Source organism: Lycorma delicatula, chromosome 1 (assembly GCF_047948215.1).
Source record: "Lycorma delicatula isolate Av1 chromosome 1, ASM4794821v1, whole genome shotgun sequence".
Taxonomy (NCBI): Eukaryota; Metazoa; Arthropoda; class Insecta; order Hemiptera; family Fulgoridae; genus Lycorma; species Lycorma delicatula.
In genome coordinates this window covers 314,302,787-314,325,148 of record NC_134455.1, presented here as the reverse complement: position 1 = coordinate 314,325,148, position 22,362 = coordinate 314,302,787, and the positions used below count along the sequence as shown (strand labels likewise).

The 22,362-nt window shown below is 30.2% G+C and overlaps 1 protein-coding gene across 2 annotated transcripts in view; it reads left to right on the top strand.

The window, feature by feature from the left end:
• Positions 1-22,362, top strand: part of LOC142334050 (uncharacterized) — a 125,653-nt gene that overhangs the window by 91,979 nt on the left and 11,312 nt on the right. For both annotated transcript variants that reach the window (XM_075381726.1, XM_075381720.1), the window contains exons 23-27: positions 862-986; positions 9,745-9,911; positions 16,952-17,197; positions 18,673-18,824; positions 21,449-21,550. In XM_075381726.1, the coding sequence (XP_075237841.1) occupies positions 862-986; positions 9,745-9,911; positions 16,952-17,197; positions 18,673-18,824; positions 21,449-21,550 (792 nt within the window). The remainder of the gene's footprint in view (positions 1-861; positions 987-9,744; positions 9,912-16,951; positions 17,198-18,672; positions 18,825-21,448; positions 21,551-22,362) is intronic.

Sequence of the window (22,362 nt, the reverse complement as noted above, 5' to 3'; positions counted from 1 at the left end):
TGAAAAGTATTCTTGGCACACATGTGAAGAACTAAAAGTGAAAAGCATTTTGTTACTACAGCAGTTTGATTACACTAAATAAGTGTAACCAACCTTTTTTTTTTTAGATGTTATTTCTTATGCAAGTGGAACACAGTAGCGACATAAAAAACCAATAATTATAAAAGACTGTCTGAAGAAAGAAGCACTCATAGCTGGGTAGAAAAATGTTATTTGACAAACTCTTTGTGAATCTAAAGAATGTATATCTGTCATCATTACATAAACTTGTTTGATAAAAATTATGTTAAAGCAATAGATCTGAATGGCCAAGGTTTCATGTATATTAAGAGCATGTTTCCCAAGATCAGCATGACTATGAACTTGTCTTAGTCATTCAGTTATATACTTAAGGAGTTTCCTGATATTTATAATATGGGTGCCATCTATAACACTACTAATGCTGTTGTTAGTGATGTTTTCTCATTCAGTGAAGTGTTTTATTATGTATTATGCAACTCTGATAGGTACTTTGGAGGAAAAAGCATAAATATTATGAAAACAAATCATTAATAGTATTAAAATTTTATCATGGTGTTCAATCACTTAAATTAGCATATATGCCTATTATAGGGATATTTGGTTATTCTGTGTAATGAAATAATTCTATTTTTTTAAATTATATTTAGAGAGTGGATTTTACTTGTATATTACAAAGGAAAGTTATATAATATAACATTATATTTATTAACATAATATAGCTAGATCTGCACAGTTGGTTGTTGTAGATTGCACTGTTAATTTTTGTGATATAAATCATATAAATTTAAAAAATTCTCTCTATAGTACATGCACATTTTCATACCATCATGTTTTTTACAGGATGAAGATTTTGTTATTTTTGCTAATCATGAGAAAAATTGTTTTACTGAAAATGGAAAATTACATATAAAACCTACTCTGTTGCCTGGTTATACTGTTACTAATGGGAATATTAACTTGCTTGGGTATGTTTTGTTTCTCTATAATTTCTTTTTTTAACTATTTGTCATTTATGATCGTGCTTTCTTTCATGCCTTTATCTTTAGAATAAAAATTGGGTCATTTATTGCTATTTGTAAAAAAAAACACTTTTTATTATTTTTATGGTTATGGATTGCCTTGATCAAGGCAGGCAGAAACTAAAAAATTAAGCCCTTTTTCCAGTGAGTCAAGATATTGGTCAGTAGTATGCAATTGAATATACTGTTGTGTATAAGCTTTCTGAGTCATAAGAAAGGTTGGAATAGGTAGTGTTAAACAACAATTAATGTTCCTTTCTCTAGAAAATAATGCATTAATCCATATTGTCACCATGTAGTAGGTAGTAGGATTAGGAGGTAAATAAATATAATTTAATTTATAGATGTAGAAAATCAGATAGAAGGTTAATTCAATTAAAAAAAACAAAAGAAAAAAAAATAAACATACTAGCTAATTTTAGTTTAAAAGCTAAAATTAATACTTTTGAAGCTGAAGAAAAATGATGCCACTTATAAAAAGCAGTTTCAAAATTATATGAAACAGACTTTAAGAGCAGAATCATTTGATATAGTTCTTGAAAAGAAGTTGTGTTGTTCTCTCTATCTTTCTAATTTTTAACAGTAAACCACTTCTCCATCAAGAATGGTATATTCTTTGTATATATATATATATATATATATATATATAATATTTTGAGTTTTGTAATTGTAAAGTAAACATTTCAACCAAGTAATTTTTTTTTAAGAGGAACATGCTTTGTGCCAATTTTCCTTGTTCACTGATAAAAAATGTAAATTTAAACATACTTCCATACTTTATACCTAAAGTGACAACATAACTACATTAACATCAAATGTACCATATATTTGTGGTGTAAATTTCAGGTACAAACTGAGTGATGAACACAGTATTATGTAAAAATGAATAATGATAATAAAATTTTATTTTTCAATATAAATAATATGAATTCAAATATAACCATACAAACATAAAAAAATAAATTTTAAAAGATTAACGTGAAAAACAAACAATCTAATAACAATAATTTTTAACCTATGTGAACAAAATTACTTAAATTATAAATTTTATTTAAAATTTAAAAGTTTGTTTAAATTTTAAAATTTAAAAGTATGGAACACAAACTTTTAAATTAAGTTTGTGTTATTTGTGTATTAAGTTTGTTTTCCTTTTTTATTATGTGACGTAATCGATGCAGACATCTTCTTATGATCAGATTACATACATGACATTTTAGTAATATTTTACCCAACAATTAAGTTGAGCATTTAATTATTTTAAATAAATTAAATATGTATTTTGTGAATTACTTGATGTGCGGGCATTTGTCTCCCAATCAATGAGATGCTTCAAGTGCCAACACTTTAGCCACACCGCTGTTAGATGTGAAAGACCGCAAATATGTGAGGTGATGAGGTGGTTGAGGGAGAGCCGTGTAAGGAGCCTCCTACATGTATCAATTGCAAAGGACAGCATTCATGTAAATCCAGGAACTGTCCTGTCTATAAAGACAAAGTAGCTGTGCAGTAAGTAAAAACCCTGCAAAAGTCAGTTACCTTGAAGCTAAAAAGATAGTAAACGCCCGCAAACCTAGAGCAACAACTTATGCTCAGGCTGTGGCTGCTGTTCCCACTCCTGCTCCAGTTGCTGTCGATGAAAGTCAGCTCATCAGCAAACTTGCGCCCACTTTGGCTAACATGATTGAAAGAATTATAGAAAATAAAATGAAGCCTTTCAGTAGTAAAGAACCTGTTAAGCCAAAGATATTAGTACAGGCTCCTGAAGATACATCTCCGAAACCGAAAGTTGCTCTTCGAAAGAAAGAAGAAAACGGACGCCAAGCCACGTCCGTCTTAGAGAGATATTAGATAATCAGAAGAAAGTGACTACTTCGCAGTCTACAGAGGCTCCCAAGCCTCCTGCAACTGAGGTGGCCTCTAAACCACAGAGGCCATAAAAAACCACACAGGGGGGGCAAGTTTCCCCCCTTCCAGGGGCGGTGACTGGTACGATTCACGTGTCGGGGGTCGGCCAGGTTTCCGCCTCTCAATCGGCGCCTGAAACCGGCGCCGATCCATGTCCGTCGTCGTTTGCGGCTTTGGTGGTCTTCGATTCGGAGGCCGGAAGCTATACGGGCGACGAGGTTCTCCGAGAACACGGAGCTGTTCGCAATATGGAGAAGAAAAGGAAAAAAGGGTGGCCAAAAGGTAAACCAAGGCCATAAGTTAATTTAAAATTAGCAAGTCGATTGTACAGTGGAACATTAATGGATGTTTTTCAAACATCCATGAGCTCCAACGCTTGATACATGGTGTAGACCCAATTTGTATATGTCTGCAAAACCACATTTCTGCTGAAATAAAAATTTTCAGTTAAGAGGATATGATGTATTTCGGCGAGATCAATCGCCAAATATAAGAGTTAGAGGTTGAGTAGTCAGTTAGAGGTTAACATCAACTAGAGCTACCGCCGAAGCTGTTGATCTAAATACAAACCTACAAGTGGTCGCCATTAGAATGAATCGTCCGCTTCAGGTCACTGTCTGCAGCATATACTTGCCGAATTTTGATTGGAATGAGAATGACATAGCACGATTAACTTCTGAGCTTCCCCCCACCTGTTTAACTGGTGAGTGATTTTAATGCTCATAATTCTCTTTGGGGATCAGATCGAGTAGATCCCCGCGGAAGATAATTGGAAAGGTTCCTGATGAACTCTGATCTTATTCTTTTAAACGATGGGTCAGGAACTTTTTTCAATGCCAAAGATAGATCGACGTCCTGTATAGATCTTGCACTCATAAGCGGATCGATATTACCGATACAGGTACATTTTCCATGTTTTAGACGATTTGCATGGAAACGATCATTTCCCGGTGCAAATTGTAATGATGTTACAAGAAAAACATACCCCCATCTATAAAAGATGGTTGTTTAATAAGGCAGATTGGACGAGCTTCACAGCTAGGACGATATTCCCCGAAACAACTGGAGCTATCAGAGCCGATGTCGACGCTATAACTAATACGATACTTGACTCGGCATCGAGATGTATCCCGAAGACATCCGGGAAACTAACGAAGCGACCCGTTCCATGGTGGAACGAAGAAATAAGTGAAGCTATAAAAAGAAAGAAAAGAGCGTATAACGCCTTTAAGAAACGTCCTACGATAGATAATCTTATTTCCTTTAAAAAATACACGGCGTATGCAAAACGACTCATGATAGATTCAAAGAAACGATCCTGGCAGCAATACGTGTCATCCATTGACAGAACTACTACTGCATCAGACGTTTGGAGGAAAGTGAAGGCGATTTGTAGGCGTAAAAAAATTTGTTCCCATAACTAGCCTTCAAGATGAAGATGAAATTAAGGACACTCCAAACAAAATTGCAGAGTTGTTATCCAATCACTTCGAGAAGACCAGCAAAACGGCTAACTACAATGAAGATTTTTGGACGAAAAAAGCAGAACTTGAAGATCTACTAAATTTCAGAACTGAGTATAACTACTCATATAATGTACCCTTTAAAATGGAAGAATTCATGAAAGCGTTGGTGAAAGCAGGCAACACAGCTACTGGTCCGGATGAAACCCATTATAACATGATCAGGCAGAATACCACTGCAAAACGCAGATTACTAGAACTTTATAATTAAATATGGCGGGATGGAATGTATCCACAGCAGTGGAAAAAAGCACATGTTGTTCCAATACCAAAGAAAAAGAAAAATTTAACAGATCCCAATAGCTAGCTACCGTCCTATTTCTTTGACGTGTGGTATGGGAAAAATACTTGAAAAAATTATTAATAATCGACTCGTTTGGCTTTTAGAAAAACAAAACCTGAAATCACCAAATAAAGCAGGTTTTCGACAATACCATTCTACCACTGATCAAATGATCAACTTAGAGAACATTATATACAACAGCTTTATTACAAGGAAACATTGTGTCGGAGTCTTCTTTGATCTTCAGAAGGCTTTCGATATGACCTGGCGACATGGAGTAACGCTCCAGATACATGAATGGAGCATTCGTGGCAATCTGCCAGTTTTACTCAGCAACTATATGAATGACCATACTTTCCAAGTACGCGTCAACAATGGGTAAGCGCAATGAATGCCTGTAGCCAAGTAGGTCAGGACCGGGAAGGGCAGCCTCCCCACCGAGGGGCTTTTTGATCGTCCTGAACAGGTGGTCAGATTGCTCTTATGACGCTGGGAGGACCCTGATGGGTTACGTCCTACAGGTCTCTGTTTACCGTGGGGGAGTCAACTGCCACCACAGCATCATGGGGCGACTGATATCCTGTTTAACGGCTGTTCTGGTCGCCCCGAGGGTGCTTAAATAAGTAAATAAATGAGACAGGTAGAAGGAGATAATGATATTGTAAAGACTTATATTTTCCTTTCATGTTCTTTGAGATGTCATCACCTGATGTCAGCCACAGAATGTCATTGGCATCAGAAAGAGAAGAAGAAGATGCCATGTCCGAGGCTTCAGACACACTATCATCACAAGTTGAGGCCGTAAGAAGAATGGAAAAACGGTGCAAAAAAGGATGGCCGAAAGGAAAGCCTAAGCGTTAAACATTAAGAATACAAGTTGTATGAGACTGTGAAATTTATAAATTAAAAATTTTTTTTTTTTTTAAGTGTGATGGAGCTAATGACCAAAGTAGTCGATGCCCCTAAAAACCTCAAAAAAAAAAAATATAATAACTCTGACAAAAAAAAATTTTAATGTTTCTCTAAGTGTGATCAAATTTCTTGAATTGTTTTTTGGATTCATTACAGATCTGTAAATACAAATTTTCGATCACCCGTAGTTTTAAGTAAAATATGCTTCAAAAAAATTAAGGAAAAATATAGTTAAAATCTGTAAATTTTTAATTTTGCATGGCCATACATGTGTTAGAATGATTTCACTGATGCTTCTCTTTTATAAATAGTCTCAGGCACATCCCGAATTAATTTCCAACAATAATCAACTAGTATGATAATATTCCATTTCCCATTATAGCAGTTTTTCATCACTGAAATTTATTGGTGGAAATGTTCACTGCGTTCGTCACTTATGTCTTCGATGTTGTCCGAGAAAAATTCCAGATGTAAGTGAAGGAAATGTATTTTCAAAGACATTTTACATCCCATAGCTCTGTATGAAGTAATAAGTTAATTAACAATATCATGGTAATTTTCGGATATTTGTTTGCCGAGAAAATTTTTGCAAACGTATTTAATTGTAGCCCAAGCTGCACTTTCTACATTATTTAACATTGAGTTAAATACATCATCTTTGACCAACTCTCTTATTTGAGGACCAACAAATATTCCTTCTTTAATTTTTCCTTCACTTACATTTTGAAATGTCTGCCTGATGTATAAAAATCCAGGACTATTCTTCTTCATTGCTTTTACAAAATTTTTCATTAGTCCTAGCTTGATATGGAGAGGGGGTAAAAATATTTTTTAATGTTCAACTACTAGCTCATGAATTATATTTTTCCCATTTGGAGTTAAGTTGTCTCGTTTCTTCCACTCTTTGGTAACATATTATTTATCCCTAGCTCTTTGGTAACATAATATTTATCCATTCGCAAAGAAAACATATGTACTTAGTATAGCCTTACAGCATGCCTAAGAAACTAGCTCTATAACTTTCAAAGCACCACATATGTTGCAGCTATGTTTTTTATAATTTATTTTTTCAAGAACATCTTTCATCACATATTTTCTTCTTTCAAATTAATACCATAAGCGATTGGTATTGAAGGATATTTGTTACCATTGTGTAGTAGAACCTCCTTTAAACTATACTTGGATGAACCTATGTGTTTTGAGCTACATGTTTTGATCTGCACAGACATGATTAATCTTGTCCATGATAGCTCCCTCTTCAGTATTAGATATGATGTCATAATATGTGACTATGATATGATTTAATTCTTTGTCTAGTATTTTTTATTTATAGCTTACAAATTTTGTTAATAAAGTTAAACAATAAAAAATGAGCTAACTAAATACAATATAATAGCTTAAAATGCTAACTATATCTTGAAAAATGAAAAAATCCTTAAATTTAAATTTAAAAAGTTTTCAAAAATGGTGAGTGATAGAAAGATTCTGAGTTCAGCATCAAAAAACAGATTAAATCATGTATTGTATGTTAGGAAACAAAATTTATGTTTAACTGTGTAATAATAATAAAAAGAAAATTGATTAAAAACCTTTGAAAACTTTAAATTTATTTTTTTTTTCTTTTAACGGATGTAGTTCTCTGGAAAACTAATATGAGTGAAAAGACTAAAAAAATACAAATTTGTGCTTTCATTTCATTATTTTTTAAACATTGATTACTGTCTAGTTATCACTTACAAAAATATTAAGAGAAAAAATATTTAACAAAGTAAAATATGAAATATAAATTATGTGAAAATAAAAAAAAAAACTTATCTTCATATTGCCCTAATGCATTTCTTTTATTTAAATTTATTTACTTACTACCTTAAATAGAGTCCTACTAACTTAACCAGGGCATGAGAAATGGAGGATTTGTAAAATATTAATACAAAAACTACCGTATTTGGAATAAAAATTATGTTACTTAAATAGGAAACAGACAGAAGTAAATTCACTGAAAATAAACAAATATTCCCTTTTTGAATGACATAGTTGCCTAAATTGAATAAAGATAAAGAATAATAATAGCAGAATATAAAATTTAACATTTATTGATGAATTAGAATTGTAAACTATTGCTTTAAACCTGTTTCTCCAGTAATAATTAATAAAAGTCATATAAAAATAAAAATACATGAATTTTTTATCTCATCAAAACATTTTATTTAATCATATTAAAAAAATTATTTAATTCAACATCAAAATAAAATATGATAAATCAAAATTTAAAGGATCAGATAAAGCAAAAGGGTCAAATGAATTTTCAGAAATTCTAAGTGGATTGATGAAAATCAATCAAGTAATTGTTGAGATATTTGGATTTTAATATTTGTAAAAATTAAAATAAATATAATTAGCTCAGAGAATAGGGCTAAAAATCATGCATACAAACTAATTTTTAGTATGAGAAACTAGCAGTTAAATAAATCATTTACTTTCTGTAGTACAAAAAATTAAAAATTTTGAAATTTAATCACGTGATAAGACCATCTTACAAAAAAAAACAAATTTTTACTTTGATTATTGATTCCTTCATTTACAAATGTTTACTTTGATTATTGATTCCTTCATTCAAACACATTTCAATGAGCACACCCAAATTTTGATAGAAATAAACAATCTGACCTAATGTTTACTGATTAAACAACATGAAATTAGCCTGTATATTTCTCGGTTGAAGGTTAAAACTAATTATAGAAATAAAACCAAAGGAAGAGACAATTACATAAAACTAGATACCATAACACAAGTATGAATGAACAGGTAAATCTTGAATGTGATGATCTATTTAAATTTTTGTGCCTGTTTTAATGACTAGTTTAACTGTAACCATTATTTAATTCAGCTATCCATGATGACTGCTATCAGATTTTACATGTAATATTAGTAATTTGCTACCTGACATAGTACTTTTATAACTGATAAACAATCTATGAATTCAAATTGGTAAGTTTATATAAAACTTGTTATTTTGATGAGTTAGTAGGTGGTTTTTGAAATTTTTAGTTCCAGCATGCTAGACAATATTATTTAATAAAATAATGTGTGTATATACGTGGGAGTCCGTAGTCTATTGCTTAGGTGACCTAAAGTAAAACACAAAAAACTGCACCTTCCCTAGAATAATAAGCATCACCAGGCTTATTAAGTCAAGCGTAATGTGGTTTCTGTCGTCTTCTTTATTGAGCTGAATATATGCCTGCATGCCAAATATTCCAAAATTTCAGGTGATATTGAGTTCTAAAAGCAACATTTCACTCTGTTCACCATAGTGATGCCTGTTTAATGAACATCATTACACCCAGAGAAATTAACTTTGATTAGTACTACTTGTACCTCAGGTGATTTATACCATAACAGGATAAGAAAGCTTGTGAAAAGTAAGAGTTAAGCAACAAATTAATGCAACTTTCTGTTGAAAGTAATGCAATAAAACAGTGTCTTTTTTCAGTAGAGATAATACAGATAAAGTTTGATTATTCACTAGAGACAATACAGATAGAATTGGGTAAAAAATTCAATTAATTTATAAACAGATCTTCCCTTTTGTTATAACTTTCTGTGACTCTATTTATACTTAATGTAATTTTATAATTCCCAAAGAATCAAATTCTAATTATTTCAAAAATTATTTTGTTGGATAAGTAACATAAACATGTATTTCTAAAAACAACACTGGCAATTCACCTATGAACAATCTGACAAATTGTATAAATAGCAGTTGAAAAAAGTGAATAAAGAAAAAATGGCCTCGGCCTTCATTGGGTGTCTATTAGTGTAGTGGATGATCAAATTCAGCTGGTTTTGTAATTTATGTATTACTGTATTAAATCACATTTTGTAATTTATATATTACTGCATTAAATCACCCTACTTGACCATCCTGAACTTACACAGTTCATTATAGAAACTTGGAATCTACTTGAAACCATAAGGTTTGTACAGTGTAAGGTTCATATCATTATTATGAATCCACTTGATTTGTTTTTTACATTATGTAGCTTAGGTAACTAAAAATAGAATATGTTCAATTTTGCAGTTGTACAGGAATACCAATGACAACAGAATGTTCTTTAAAAGCTTTATCATACAGAATATTACCACCTGTTGTTTCTGCTCAAATAACTACAAAAAACACATTTTATTTCCGTTATGGAATCATTCAGATAATTGCAAAATTACCTGAGGGTGACTGGATTGTACCAGGTAAATATTAATTAAGTGGTTAGTAGTACTGGAGTAGACTATTAGTTTTAATAAAACCAACAGTTTACCCCCAAAAAAAAATTTTCTTAGGCATAAGTTAGATTTAATTTCCAGGATGCTTTTCTCTGAGACTTACTCCAAGTGATGCAGAAATCTGAAGTTTCAGATTCAATTTGATATCTTACCCATTTTTTGTTCCCTATTACTGTGTTACTGATCTTAAAAGTTAATTTTTTTTCATAGTTCAGTAATATTTTAATCTCAGTTTTACTAATTTGGTAAATTTACACCATTCATTTTAGATAGGGAAAGTAGTATATTAAATGAAAAAATTCTAGTGTAAAATTTTTTTCAGAAACATGTTCAGCAATATTTACTTTTTAAAAAGACAATGAGTACAAACACATTCATCTTTTTGAAAGTGAAGATTAAATGGATGAAATATGCTAAACATTAATTTACATTGCAATGTCATAAAATGCATACAATCAACCCAGGATGTGATTAAATTTATACAACAAACCATCTGAACCATCAAGAGGGACATCTGAAATCATGCTTTAATGTGCATTTGTCAAACCTGAACAGATTATTTTCATTACCTTTACCTTGCACTGATTATTCTCGCTACAGCACAGACCACAATTTAAATAAATATAAAAATTCTATAAAATATAAAACCAAAAAATAGTAATACTCATTTTTTTCAGTGTCTTGTTTATTAGGTAGATTTACTAAGAAAGCAAGTATTGTAACGAGTACCATGATTCGACTTCCAAAAGATTTTGACATATCTTCGCGTTTCACATCCCCCAGATCTGAAAACCACCATCATTTCAAAAGTTTATATATGTACATACATATTTCACTTTCTTGTGGACATGATTACTGCCGTAATTTTGTACCAATCACTTTCAAATTGATGTATAAAATATAACGACCCAAAATCTTGATCGAGTTTGTTGATGGGCAAAATCAGACCATGGAGGTGGGATTGGGGAGCTTTTTCGAAAAAAAAATATTGCTATAACTTTCTTATTAAGTAAAATATCAAATTTGTTTAAAGTTCCTACTATTTTTTTGGATAAGGGGCTAAAACTTATCTAAGTAAAGTTTTTTGATATCACCAACCTTTGGCTCAGGGGGTTGAAAAAATGGGGTTTCAAAGACAAAAAAGTCATACCTCCCTTAATAGGTACAGTATCAAATCGATTGTAAGTGGTTGTTAGTCCTCTAAATATTACCTAAAACTTTTGCCAGAAACAATTTTTGATATGACCAACCCTTACAGCAAGGGATGACCAAAATGTTGCTGGAATTGTAAGAAGATGGGGCTTGTCATATGCTAAACATGTGAGACTTTTTTCACATGCAACCATTGTCATATTGAGTAAATTTGAAGTTTTTCTTAACTTTAAGGTGGAAATTTTTTTTATCTCCTACTTAGCACTGGTGAAATCTACCTCCGCTTTTCCGCATGCCAGATTTTTTCCTTATTGTATATGCAACTGTAACAGATATGTTCATTTATACATTTTAACATTTATTAAAATGTTAAAATTTAACTACTTAAAAAATACTTACTAAAATTAAATGTTTTAATTTTTAAGTGTTAATAAGTAATATATTGAACTTATCTGATGAATTAGTGCACTATAAAATAATTTAAAATAGAGAAAAAAGAGACTAGCAAACAGTTAGTAGTTCTGCAAGGCCATGTTCAGCATAGTCACGATAACAGAGTATTTTGCAAGCCTAAGTTTGATGTGGTTGCGGTGATAGTGATTTCAGTAAGCGTGTGGTAACAAGTGAAGAGTATATCACAAGCATTCCAGTGCTGACAGTGGTTGAATGCAGGAACTTGTATGGTGAATTATTGGTAAACAGTAGTGAAAATGACACTATTCCGTTCATTCAAAAAGTTCTTTTATAAAAGTAAAAGAAATAATTCTTGCAAAAATTGAATTGTATGAATTTTAAACTTTTCTAGTATAATCCTGTTAATGTAATATTAGGTTCTAGCAGTCATTATAATGTTTTTAGTAAATTGGGCTGTATTCTGGGTTTTATAATTTAACTGTCATTAAACAAATCTTGTCCTTTTTATTTGAATTACTATTCTGTATATTATATCTATTTATTGTCATTATTACTATTATTATTTTTATTATTGTTATTGTAATTATTAATTATATTATTTATTTTGTTTATATATCTCTAGAGTAATGAATTGCATTTATAAGACATTTTTAGTTTGTAAATAAAAGTGTACACATCAGTTAAATGCCTTTTAAGTATAGATAAAAAGTTTTCCCTAAAATAACTGTGGCTGGAATGGGAATTTAGTTGAGAACTCACCTGCTTACTTCAATAAAGAAAACAAAAACTTCACCAGGAAGAAATAGAAAGCAACTGTTGCCAACTGATGTTTCCAGCAGTAATAAGTTGCTAAAAATACTTAATTAATGGTATTCAAACAATTAATGTAAATATTGGTCACATTAATCCATGATTATTTGTACTTCTGTCTATATGAACATTTATTATGTATTCATTATACATTATATTTCGGTTGTATTACAACCTATTAAAACTCAAATGTTAATTTTTACATTCAAATTAAACTTCTTTAAATAGTCTCCTTTTTTATGTTCTGAATAATTGTTTTCGTAATGCAGTATAAAATCATTTAAAATAGAGAAAAAAGAAGTAATATTAAAAACAGTGAATGTGAAGGGAAGTGTTATTTTAGAAGTGAGGTTTTTGACTATAAAGTGAGGTCTAAAGAAAATGAGTTTTCCCCTTTCATCATAAATTAGTTGCCTTGGTTCAATAATTACATTAAAATCCCAAAAATAGCTGATTCCCTAGTTAACCATAGTGAATTATTTATAATTTGTTCCGTAGGAGAGCATCCTCTTATCTGACAAATATACAATGATGTTTAATAATGAGCATTATCATTTTTTTTTTTGCTAGATCTAACATTTTTTCATTAAACAATTTATTACCATCTTTATAACAGTTACACTAATCAACAAATTGAAAGAAAAATCTTAGAACTGAAACATAAGTTGATTGACTTTAATAGATTATTGTTTTCTATTATTGTTTGTGAATTTTCAAATCAAATGAGTTTTTCTCTGTCACCCTTAGATTTTAATTACAATCCTTAAAAATAATAGGAAAGTTTTAACTTTAAGATTTCAGTTTTATATAAGTGTTACAATAACCTGCCTGATTTCTTTTTAAATATATCTTTATATTAACTATCTTTCAGAAGTGAAAAAAAATTATTCCTGTATTTTGTAAAAATTGGTATCTGTTTAACTGAGAAATTATTTATTTTATGTGTACTGAAAAAAACCCAGCTGTAATAGTTAATCATCATAGATTCATTTTACCTGCTTTGATAATGATTTTGTGTTTTGTAATATATCTTGATGGACCCCTTTTCTTGTTCATTGCTCACAGCACCCAAATTTTGTGGAAGAAGTCAAAATGAGAATGTAAAGAATGAATTTTCAATGACAATTTACAGCCTAAATTTTTGTAGTTTACTAAGTTTCTCTATTAAAAAATTCTCTGCATTTCTGCTTCAAGAAAACTTGAACAACATCTTTAAATGATTTCCGTGTTTATTCCTTAGGATTCAATTTGCTATTAAATAATACATAGTTGCATATTAATTATATGATTTCAGGCCCAGTGAATATTTCCTCTATCAATTCAGCATCACTTAATTGGAGAAAAACCTGAGTTAAATGATAAAATATTTCCTATCGTTTTCTAATGCTTTCACAAAATTCTTCACTAGTCCTAGTTTTATTTATAAAAATAGTAAAATAAGTCAGTGATGCTCAACAAGGGAGTATTCTTAACATTTTGCTATCTGGAGTGAAATAATCTCTTTTTTACCAGTTTTTAACTAAGAAAAATTGATTGGTAACACAATTGCCCCATAGACACAAGAAAAAATATTTTTTTTTTTTTTATTGGCTCACCTGTAGAGCAAGAAGAATTTCAGTAAATTTAGGATAACTTAGATTCATCAAGTAATCATTATACTTAATAGCTTTCAAAATTTGTAACAAACATACTTGCATGCATTTTTTTTTTCAGTTATTGCTTTCTTTCATTTATGTAGCCTAACCTCTAATTCTAGAAGAAGGTTTTTTTTTTTAATTATACAATAACACTACCTTAAAGCTCTTTTAAGTTTTTTTGGAGTTTATAAAAACCAATAGACAACAAAATATGTTTTGAGGTCAAGCACCAGAACATTAACATTACAACAGGAATTAATTAAAGTCCATATGTTTATTTCATTAAATTTGTATTTCTGTTTCTTTACAATAAAATTATATTTCTTTCTATTCACTTCGCTCCTTCAAGCATGAATCAAGGAGCTCAGCATGTATTAAATCACTGAGTTCTGCTTGCGTGTTAAATCACTGAGTGTTTGATTCTTCTGTTACGAATGTTTTATCTCTTAAAACTGATGCTTCTTCAATAGTTAGGCCTACAACATTAGTGATACAGGAAATCAACATGAATAAACATATTTTCTAAAACAGAACTAATAAATTTGTATGTTTTTTATACTAAAAATGAAACTACACATATCTTAAGGGGTGATAACTTGACAAAATGATGTGAGAGAGAATATTGACAGCTGATGGTAATTTGAAATAGAATACCTTAAGGGATTTTTAATTTGTTAAAAAGTTTCAGCAGATCATGATAATTTTTTAGTCGTTAAATCAATTCTGGGAGGGGTTAATATATCCTGGTAGTGATGGTAACCCTCTTTATAGTTTCAGTTCATATTTTTTCTGCTATGATAATAGTCTGTTGCTAAATTTTCATAAATTCATCATTAACTAGAGCAGTCACCTCAAACAGTACTAGCAGCATTGTAGAGTCCACCTTTCACTAGTATGTGGGCAAGTTTTTAGATTCTTGGACAGAGTGGAGTCACACTCTGACCATCCTGGTTCAAATAATTTCTGATCAATCTTCGTTATCAATGTTCACTTATGACATCAAGGTATATAAACACAAAAAAACATTTTATACCCCCCCCCCCTCCACATCACTCCAACATAATGCTTACTTTCCTAATTCTACTACTCACCTCCTAGAAAGAAACAAAATTTTTCTTCAAATACAACTTCCTTGTATACTTCACATTGCTTGCATAAGTTCAGAATGTTCAACTTAAAAGAAGTCCATCACTAGTTTAGTCAATAGTTTATTGGCAAAAATTAACATAATAATTTACAGGTGTTGAAAATGATGTCCATCCACTTCTGTGTAATTTTCAACATGTTTGACCATGTTTCTGGCTACTCTTGTTATCTGTACCCTACTTCCTGCCTTCAATTCCCCCAGGGTGTGCAGATTGCTCCTATAAACAACTTCTTTTAAGTACTCTCAGACAAAGCAAGTCTGGAGTAATTAGATCAGGGGATCTGAGTGGCCACAATCCTTTAGAAATGATTTCTCCACAAAAAAAAATCCTATAGTAGAGTGAGCCGTATGGTAAGTGGTGCTGTCCTTTTGCAGCCAACAGTCACGCTCATCCTCTTGCAGTAAAGCTATGAACTGTTGGATAATTTCTTGGTAGATGGCAACAGCCACAGGTTTTTTCAAAAAAACAATGGTCCTATTACTCATCACCTGGAAATTCCACACTTACACCTATTTTTTATAGGTGTAGGGTAGATTCAGAGAAAATGTACAGGGTTTTAGTACTGCACGTGCAGTAGTATATAAACCATGTGTATAAAAACCATGCTTCATTTGTGAAAAACACTTGATTTAAAATAATGTCAATGTTGCCTCTAATGAAGTTCTTGAATCATTGTCAGTAGTGAATCCTTTTAGCATAATGGTAAGCCTGCATTCGATACAGATTTCAGCATTCTCCTCACTGTGGAGTGGGTTGAATCTAGTGAATTATTTTTTCCCCAGCTTAGTCTGCAAAGATTTATGAAGAGCTCTTGTAACTGGTGCTTTAACCTTATGTACGACCTGCATTATTAAAACTGATCTGTGTCATGCTCATTTCTGGTCTAACACTGAACTTGTTTCACAAAATTTTTAACTAATTTCTGAATAACACTTTTCACTGGTGCTTCCTTTTCAAATTTTTCCCTGAACTTTCACCAACACACAACATGAGATTTCATCTCTAAATAAGTTTCCATCACGAATACACATTGCTCAACAGTTAACTGTATTGCATTTAGTATAAAAAAAAAGTATAAACTTACTAAGTGATGGGACGTCTTTTAAGTTGAAAGACATTTTCATCCTCAATTTTTTTAAGAGGTCTTTGATTTTTGAAAGCAGCTTTTATCATACTTTGAATAATGTGTAACATAACCAAAAAATTCTCTACAGACTTTTTTACTTTTTCACCTCATATTAAGGTATATGTCTTAGTTACCTTTCTTCTTGTGAGGCCAACTTTTGTATGCCTTTCTTTATCACATATTCTGACATGTTTTAGATAATTTTGATATCAGAGAAATTGTGAAGATATGTATAAAGTTTTACTCTACACCAGTATAGAAAATTTATAATTTAGTTTGCATTGTATTTTAATGGGCTTATGTAATGCAGTACCATATCTACCAGATTCATTACTTCACCACTGTGAATTTGATGAAGTGCAAAAACACATTAGTAAAGTAGCATATTTTCTAATTCAACAGTTCATTAAGGTACATAATTATCTTTCAGGCATTAAAAGTACTTTTTTCAAGGAAATTAAAAAAAAATTCAATACTAAAATTATACTAATATCTGGAAATTTTTCCAGATAGAGGCTGAAACACTGTAGCATAAATTATAATTCAATTGATTTTTGTGTTTTATGTAATTATTATGTATTGTATAACAAATTTTACAATGGTGGCCAGATTAACAATACTTTTATACTAATATGATCAAACTGTGCACAGTGACAAAGTTTAATTAATTATAATAACTAGAAAATAGTTGTACATACTATTTTTATTAATGATTTACAGAGATATCACTTGAACCCAAGAATCAATTCTATGGACCACTTCTCTTGTCAGGCAGAATAAACATAGCAATGGCAGTAGGAAATGAGAAAATTGTAACTGAAAATGGGGATGACATTAGCAGCAAGATTTTGGAATCTGGAATTCTGATGGGGGAAAATAAGAACATTGCTAAAATGCAAAACATAGTGTACAATAATAAAGGATGGAACAAGGAGTACCATAATTTCACAGTTGTATGGAGCCCAGGTATTCTTACTCAAGTCTTTTTTCCAATTTGAACTGAAATCTACTTTCTGTTAGATGTCATGGTTGTAAGAATAACTTACCAGTCTAATCTACAAATGTATTGGCATTCTCAAAAATAACAAGCAGCACACCACACCAGGCTTACTAGGGAAAATAAAGAGTGAAATGATTTCCTGTTTTCTTTTTCACTGAGGGAAACATGCTTTTGCAAATCAGAATGTCTAGTCTCTGAAATAAAAGCAATGTGCAAGTGTTACTTGAAGGGTTTTGTAAGGGTCTCAGGTGCTTTACATCATGTCTTAGCCATAAGATGATGGGGGTAGAAGATGTATTGCAACAAATAGTTGTACCGCTTTCTTTCATAAAACTCTGGGTTATATATAGATTAACCCTACCCAGTAGAAAGACAATTGTTTATTATTAAGTAATTCCCATGTTATGTGATACTGTGTGCACTGCTGTTTATCATGAGAGGTCAGGAGACAGATATCAGTGATAAGTTAAATATAGCACTAGCTGTCACATTTAAGAATTGAGATCAACTTTCCAGTCTTGACAGATAAGAAATCTAGTAAAGTCTCAGCTAGATATGTTGACTACTGCAGACTACCTTATAAGTAGCAGCACTAACTGCTATGCCTTAAAATTCCTTCAGAGGAAGGGAACTGTTATCATAGATATGTCTAATTTTTGTTATTTGTTTTTTCTTATTTTAAATTATCTTACACATGTATTTATGTTTTTAGCCTAATATCTTCTTAAATGTAATAACTATATTCCTGTAATAGAATATTTTTTCATTAATTAACTGATTTTTAAAACTGTAGTTTACTGACTTTTATTTTTGTGCATGGAACACTGTCCTCACATCCTCTTCCTCATTGCTTATGGTTTTAGTCACATATCATAGTAACCAATAACCTTTAAGTTATAAAGGCAAAAATTATAGCAGAATTACGAATGAAAATTTATTCCACTTTAATTCAAACATTAAATTCCAAAGTCGATTCTTATATCTCTGTTTGCAAATTTTATTCAATCAATTAGTATAATCCTTTTCTCTATAATATTTATTAAACTCTAAAAAGATTAGTCAATTCTATTTAGTTTTGTAGTCTTCTATAAGATTTTTTTTATTAAAGCAGTTGATTTTATAATCCATATATTATTTTACATGAAAGAACAACTGGAGTGCTGTGCTTTTGTATTTTTGATGAATATTCATAAGTAGTAGTAATATTTCAAATTAATTCTTAAATGATGAAAAATTAATAATAGTTCCAAAAATCAGCTAATGTAAAACTGTTTTTAATAGTAGAAAATAACTTAATAAATATATCTGAATCATAATTTCTGACATAACTAGTTTATTTTTACATATTTTCCAATTTATTATGTTATTAATTAATTAAACTAGTGTGAGCTGGTGTTTTGGTGTATTTTGATTTATTTTTTAAGTTTGTTTCAATTTTTAGATGATATACAATTTATAGTGAATGGAGAACATCAAAGGTCTATCATGTCAGAAATTAGTGGCAACAAAAGCTTATGTTCTGCAGTTGGACTGAATGAATTATGTGACCAAATTTGGGATTCTGAATCAAAAATTGCACCATTTGATCAATATGTAAGATATTATTCAGCAAACTGTTAATAATGTATTCTATTATTGTATTCAATGTATATTACTCTAATAATGTTAATAATATTCAACTAACCTAAAAAATTACTGAAAATATTTATTTTAAATTTTCAAAATAATATTGATACTAAAATTCAGTTTTTTTTAACAAAGATGGCTAATTAAATATTTCAATATGTGTAGTTTATGTACTGATCCTTAGTGGGTATTAACTCAAACATTGAAACGTTTCAGAATTTCAAAAAAATTATAAATACTTTAGTCAAAAAACTATTTAATCACAAAAATCTATTCTATGAAAAGTTTGCAAACAAAAAGCACTCTATACAAAACAAGAAATCATAATTTTTGCTGGAAATTGTAAAGTGCATACATTTATTTCATTTCAGCATTAACCAGGCAAAGTCTTATCAGCTCCATAATCTCAGTAAAGTATACTGATTTCATTTTCTTTTTTTTTGTATGATTCCCAAATCCTATATTCCCCCCCCCCCCATATATATATATATAATTATTATTATTAACTTGTCTGAGCTCTTTACATTATTTCATTTATTTCTCGGTATTCCTTTGCTGTGCAAAATTAATAATTTCACATAAAATTTACAAATAGTCTGCACAGCTGAATATTCCACAACAGAATGCGTTTTTGAAGATATGAATATTCCACATCCATATCCTCAACAGGTCCATGGTTATTTATCTCATTAGTTCCAAATTACATGAACAAGACATAGCTAGGCAAAATTAATATTAATAAATTTAGCTTACATTCTGAATGACCAGCAAGAAGGTTCTCTTCAATATTTAAAAAATGTCACATGTTTTCTTGGTCATCATGGAAAAATATGTAATAAGTTAAACTGAAAACTTGTATTTTTTGAGTTTGTTACATTCAATATTCATTTTTGCAAGTAAGCAGAAGAAAACAAACATAACATGTTTGTTATGTAACAAACATTTCAGTTTGTTACATAACAAACTGAAATAAATACAATCAATATATTAACAATTACCTTCAATTATGTGATGATTCTGGTAATATTAATGAAGCCCTTAACAATAATGATTACATCTCTATACCATATCCTGGCCAGTCTACACCTTGGCTGGCTCTGCCTACAGTTATTGGAAACCATTCTTGAGATCCAATACATTGGACCCAAGAAAGATACATTCTTAAATATTATATGGAATTGGCTTGCTAGTTTCAGTTTTAACAAACCTGATTTTAAAAATCTAATCATTCATTCAATATAATACGACTGTGAAAAGCTATTGATCAATGATGTTATGATCATGATGCTATTGATCAAACCGTTTTTTTTTTTTTTTAATTTTTATGCATTAATTTTCATCTTTAATGTTATGCAGCATTTAATGATATGATCATTAACTATTAATAAATGCCAACATTATGCAGTGAAACTGCAACCAATGATTTTTTTAAATCCAATGATTTATGGGAACTGTTTATTAAACATGATTTCAAACATGCTACTTCCAGAGACTTTCAATCGTAGCAAAACTTGTAAGGAATACAGTTTACTATCATACTCATTGAAACCTTGAAAGTATTTCAAGGTTATTTATTTGTTGTAAGGTTATTTGTTGTTTTTATTAAGTTATAAAAGATCTTCTGTTACTCAGAATATATAGAAGATTAATAGTTAAAATTATGAAGGAAGTTACAGATAATATTTTTTTATTTATTTATATCAACTGATGTCCAAATTAGTTGGTATAATCAATAGCTATTAATGGCTAACAGCATTTCACTACTTATCTTAAGGCAATTGTGCTTGGAATTGTTGATAATGTTTTGTGAAACAGTTTTTTAATAAGTTTACAAAAATCCATTGTTGGTAATTTGCAACCTATTTCTTACTTCATATCTTTTATTACAATGATGTTATTTTCTGAGCATGTGGATCATGTGTGAACTATCAAGTAGTAAGAACAAATGCATCTTACAAGGGCCTAGTGTTGAATTTTGAAGTTAAAATTTATCGTTTAAATTTAATTCTATAAGATGGTTTCAACCATAAGATGGTTGACTACTCTTATTAGAGGCAATCTCTCTGTAAGTTGATCAGGATAGTGACAAATGTTTAAAAAATATGAAGTTGAAAGTTACATTATTATATAGAAAAAATAATGCAATGTTTGTCATGAATGTTATACCATAACTAATTATTAAATTGTATTGTCATGTTATTTTATAGATTAGTTTCTGTTAGTAATAAATCTCAGGCTTTAGTCCTCTGCATCATTTTTTTTTATTCCACCTTAACGTGGATTTATTTCATTGGCTAATTTATCAAGAATCCACATTTCCTATAAACATAAGAATTTTGATTGTTTAAAAAATATATATGTGTATGTGCTTATTTGTTTGTGTGTGTGCTTACGATTTTGTTAAACACATTCATTATTGATTGTATTTAATCTCTGCTTTATTGTTTAATAATATGTACAAGAAAATTATATGAATCTCCCTCAATCAGTAAAATAAAAATATATATTTTTACTGTAATTCAGTTTTTTTTTAGAAGAATGACTTTTTGGTTATCTGTTTACTTAATGTATATTTTATTTTAAATTTTCAGTTCTATCTAAAGCTTGGAGTAACTATTGGTGGCAAACGAATATTTCCAGACAAAAGTGTTAGCAATGGGAGTACAAAACCATGGCAAAATGGGGAATTAAAAGTAAGTTTATTAATTCTTAATAAATTTTTGAAGATTTTATTCTCTGAATATCTACTGAAAGGAGTACATAAATTTTGGTATGTTTGTTCTTATGTGTGCAATTTACGATGCTTGATTCAATTTTTATGAAATTGAAGAGGTTATGTTATGAAAATGGCAGTTCAATCCCAGTAAAGGTAGTTACTTTTATACGGATTTGAATACTAGATCACGGATACCAGTGTTCTTTGGTGGTTGGGTTTTCAATTAACCACACATCTAAGGAATGGTTGACCTGAGACCATACAAGACTATACTTCATTTATATTCATACATATCATCCTCATTCATTCTCTCAAGTAATACCTTATGGTGGTGGGTAAAGGTTGCTATAGCCATCACAAAAATTTATTTTGAAAAAATAAATTTTCCTAATACACTGGTATTAGCATCATCATATCACTTCAACTGATGGCAGTAAAACTTGCATAGTAAGGTGAATTTAAACAAGACATAATAGATTAAGTTTCAGTTATCATGTGCATTATCATTTTTGGGAAATGCTATAACTAATATTTATTAGCTGTATAATTTAAACATCTTGACCAATTATAAATAAACTCTGAGGATACATTTAGTTATGTTTTGTTGTAATAATCCTTTATATACCATTAACGTATGAGAAATACATCAATGTATTTTATTTTTGCGGGAAATTTCTTTTGAAGGATACAATACACCAGTAGCCAGAAAAAATGTGACTGGTGAACTACATTACACTATTAATGTCTGTTGAGAATGTCAAAAACATTAAGAGATTAAGGTGTCTGTAA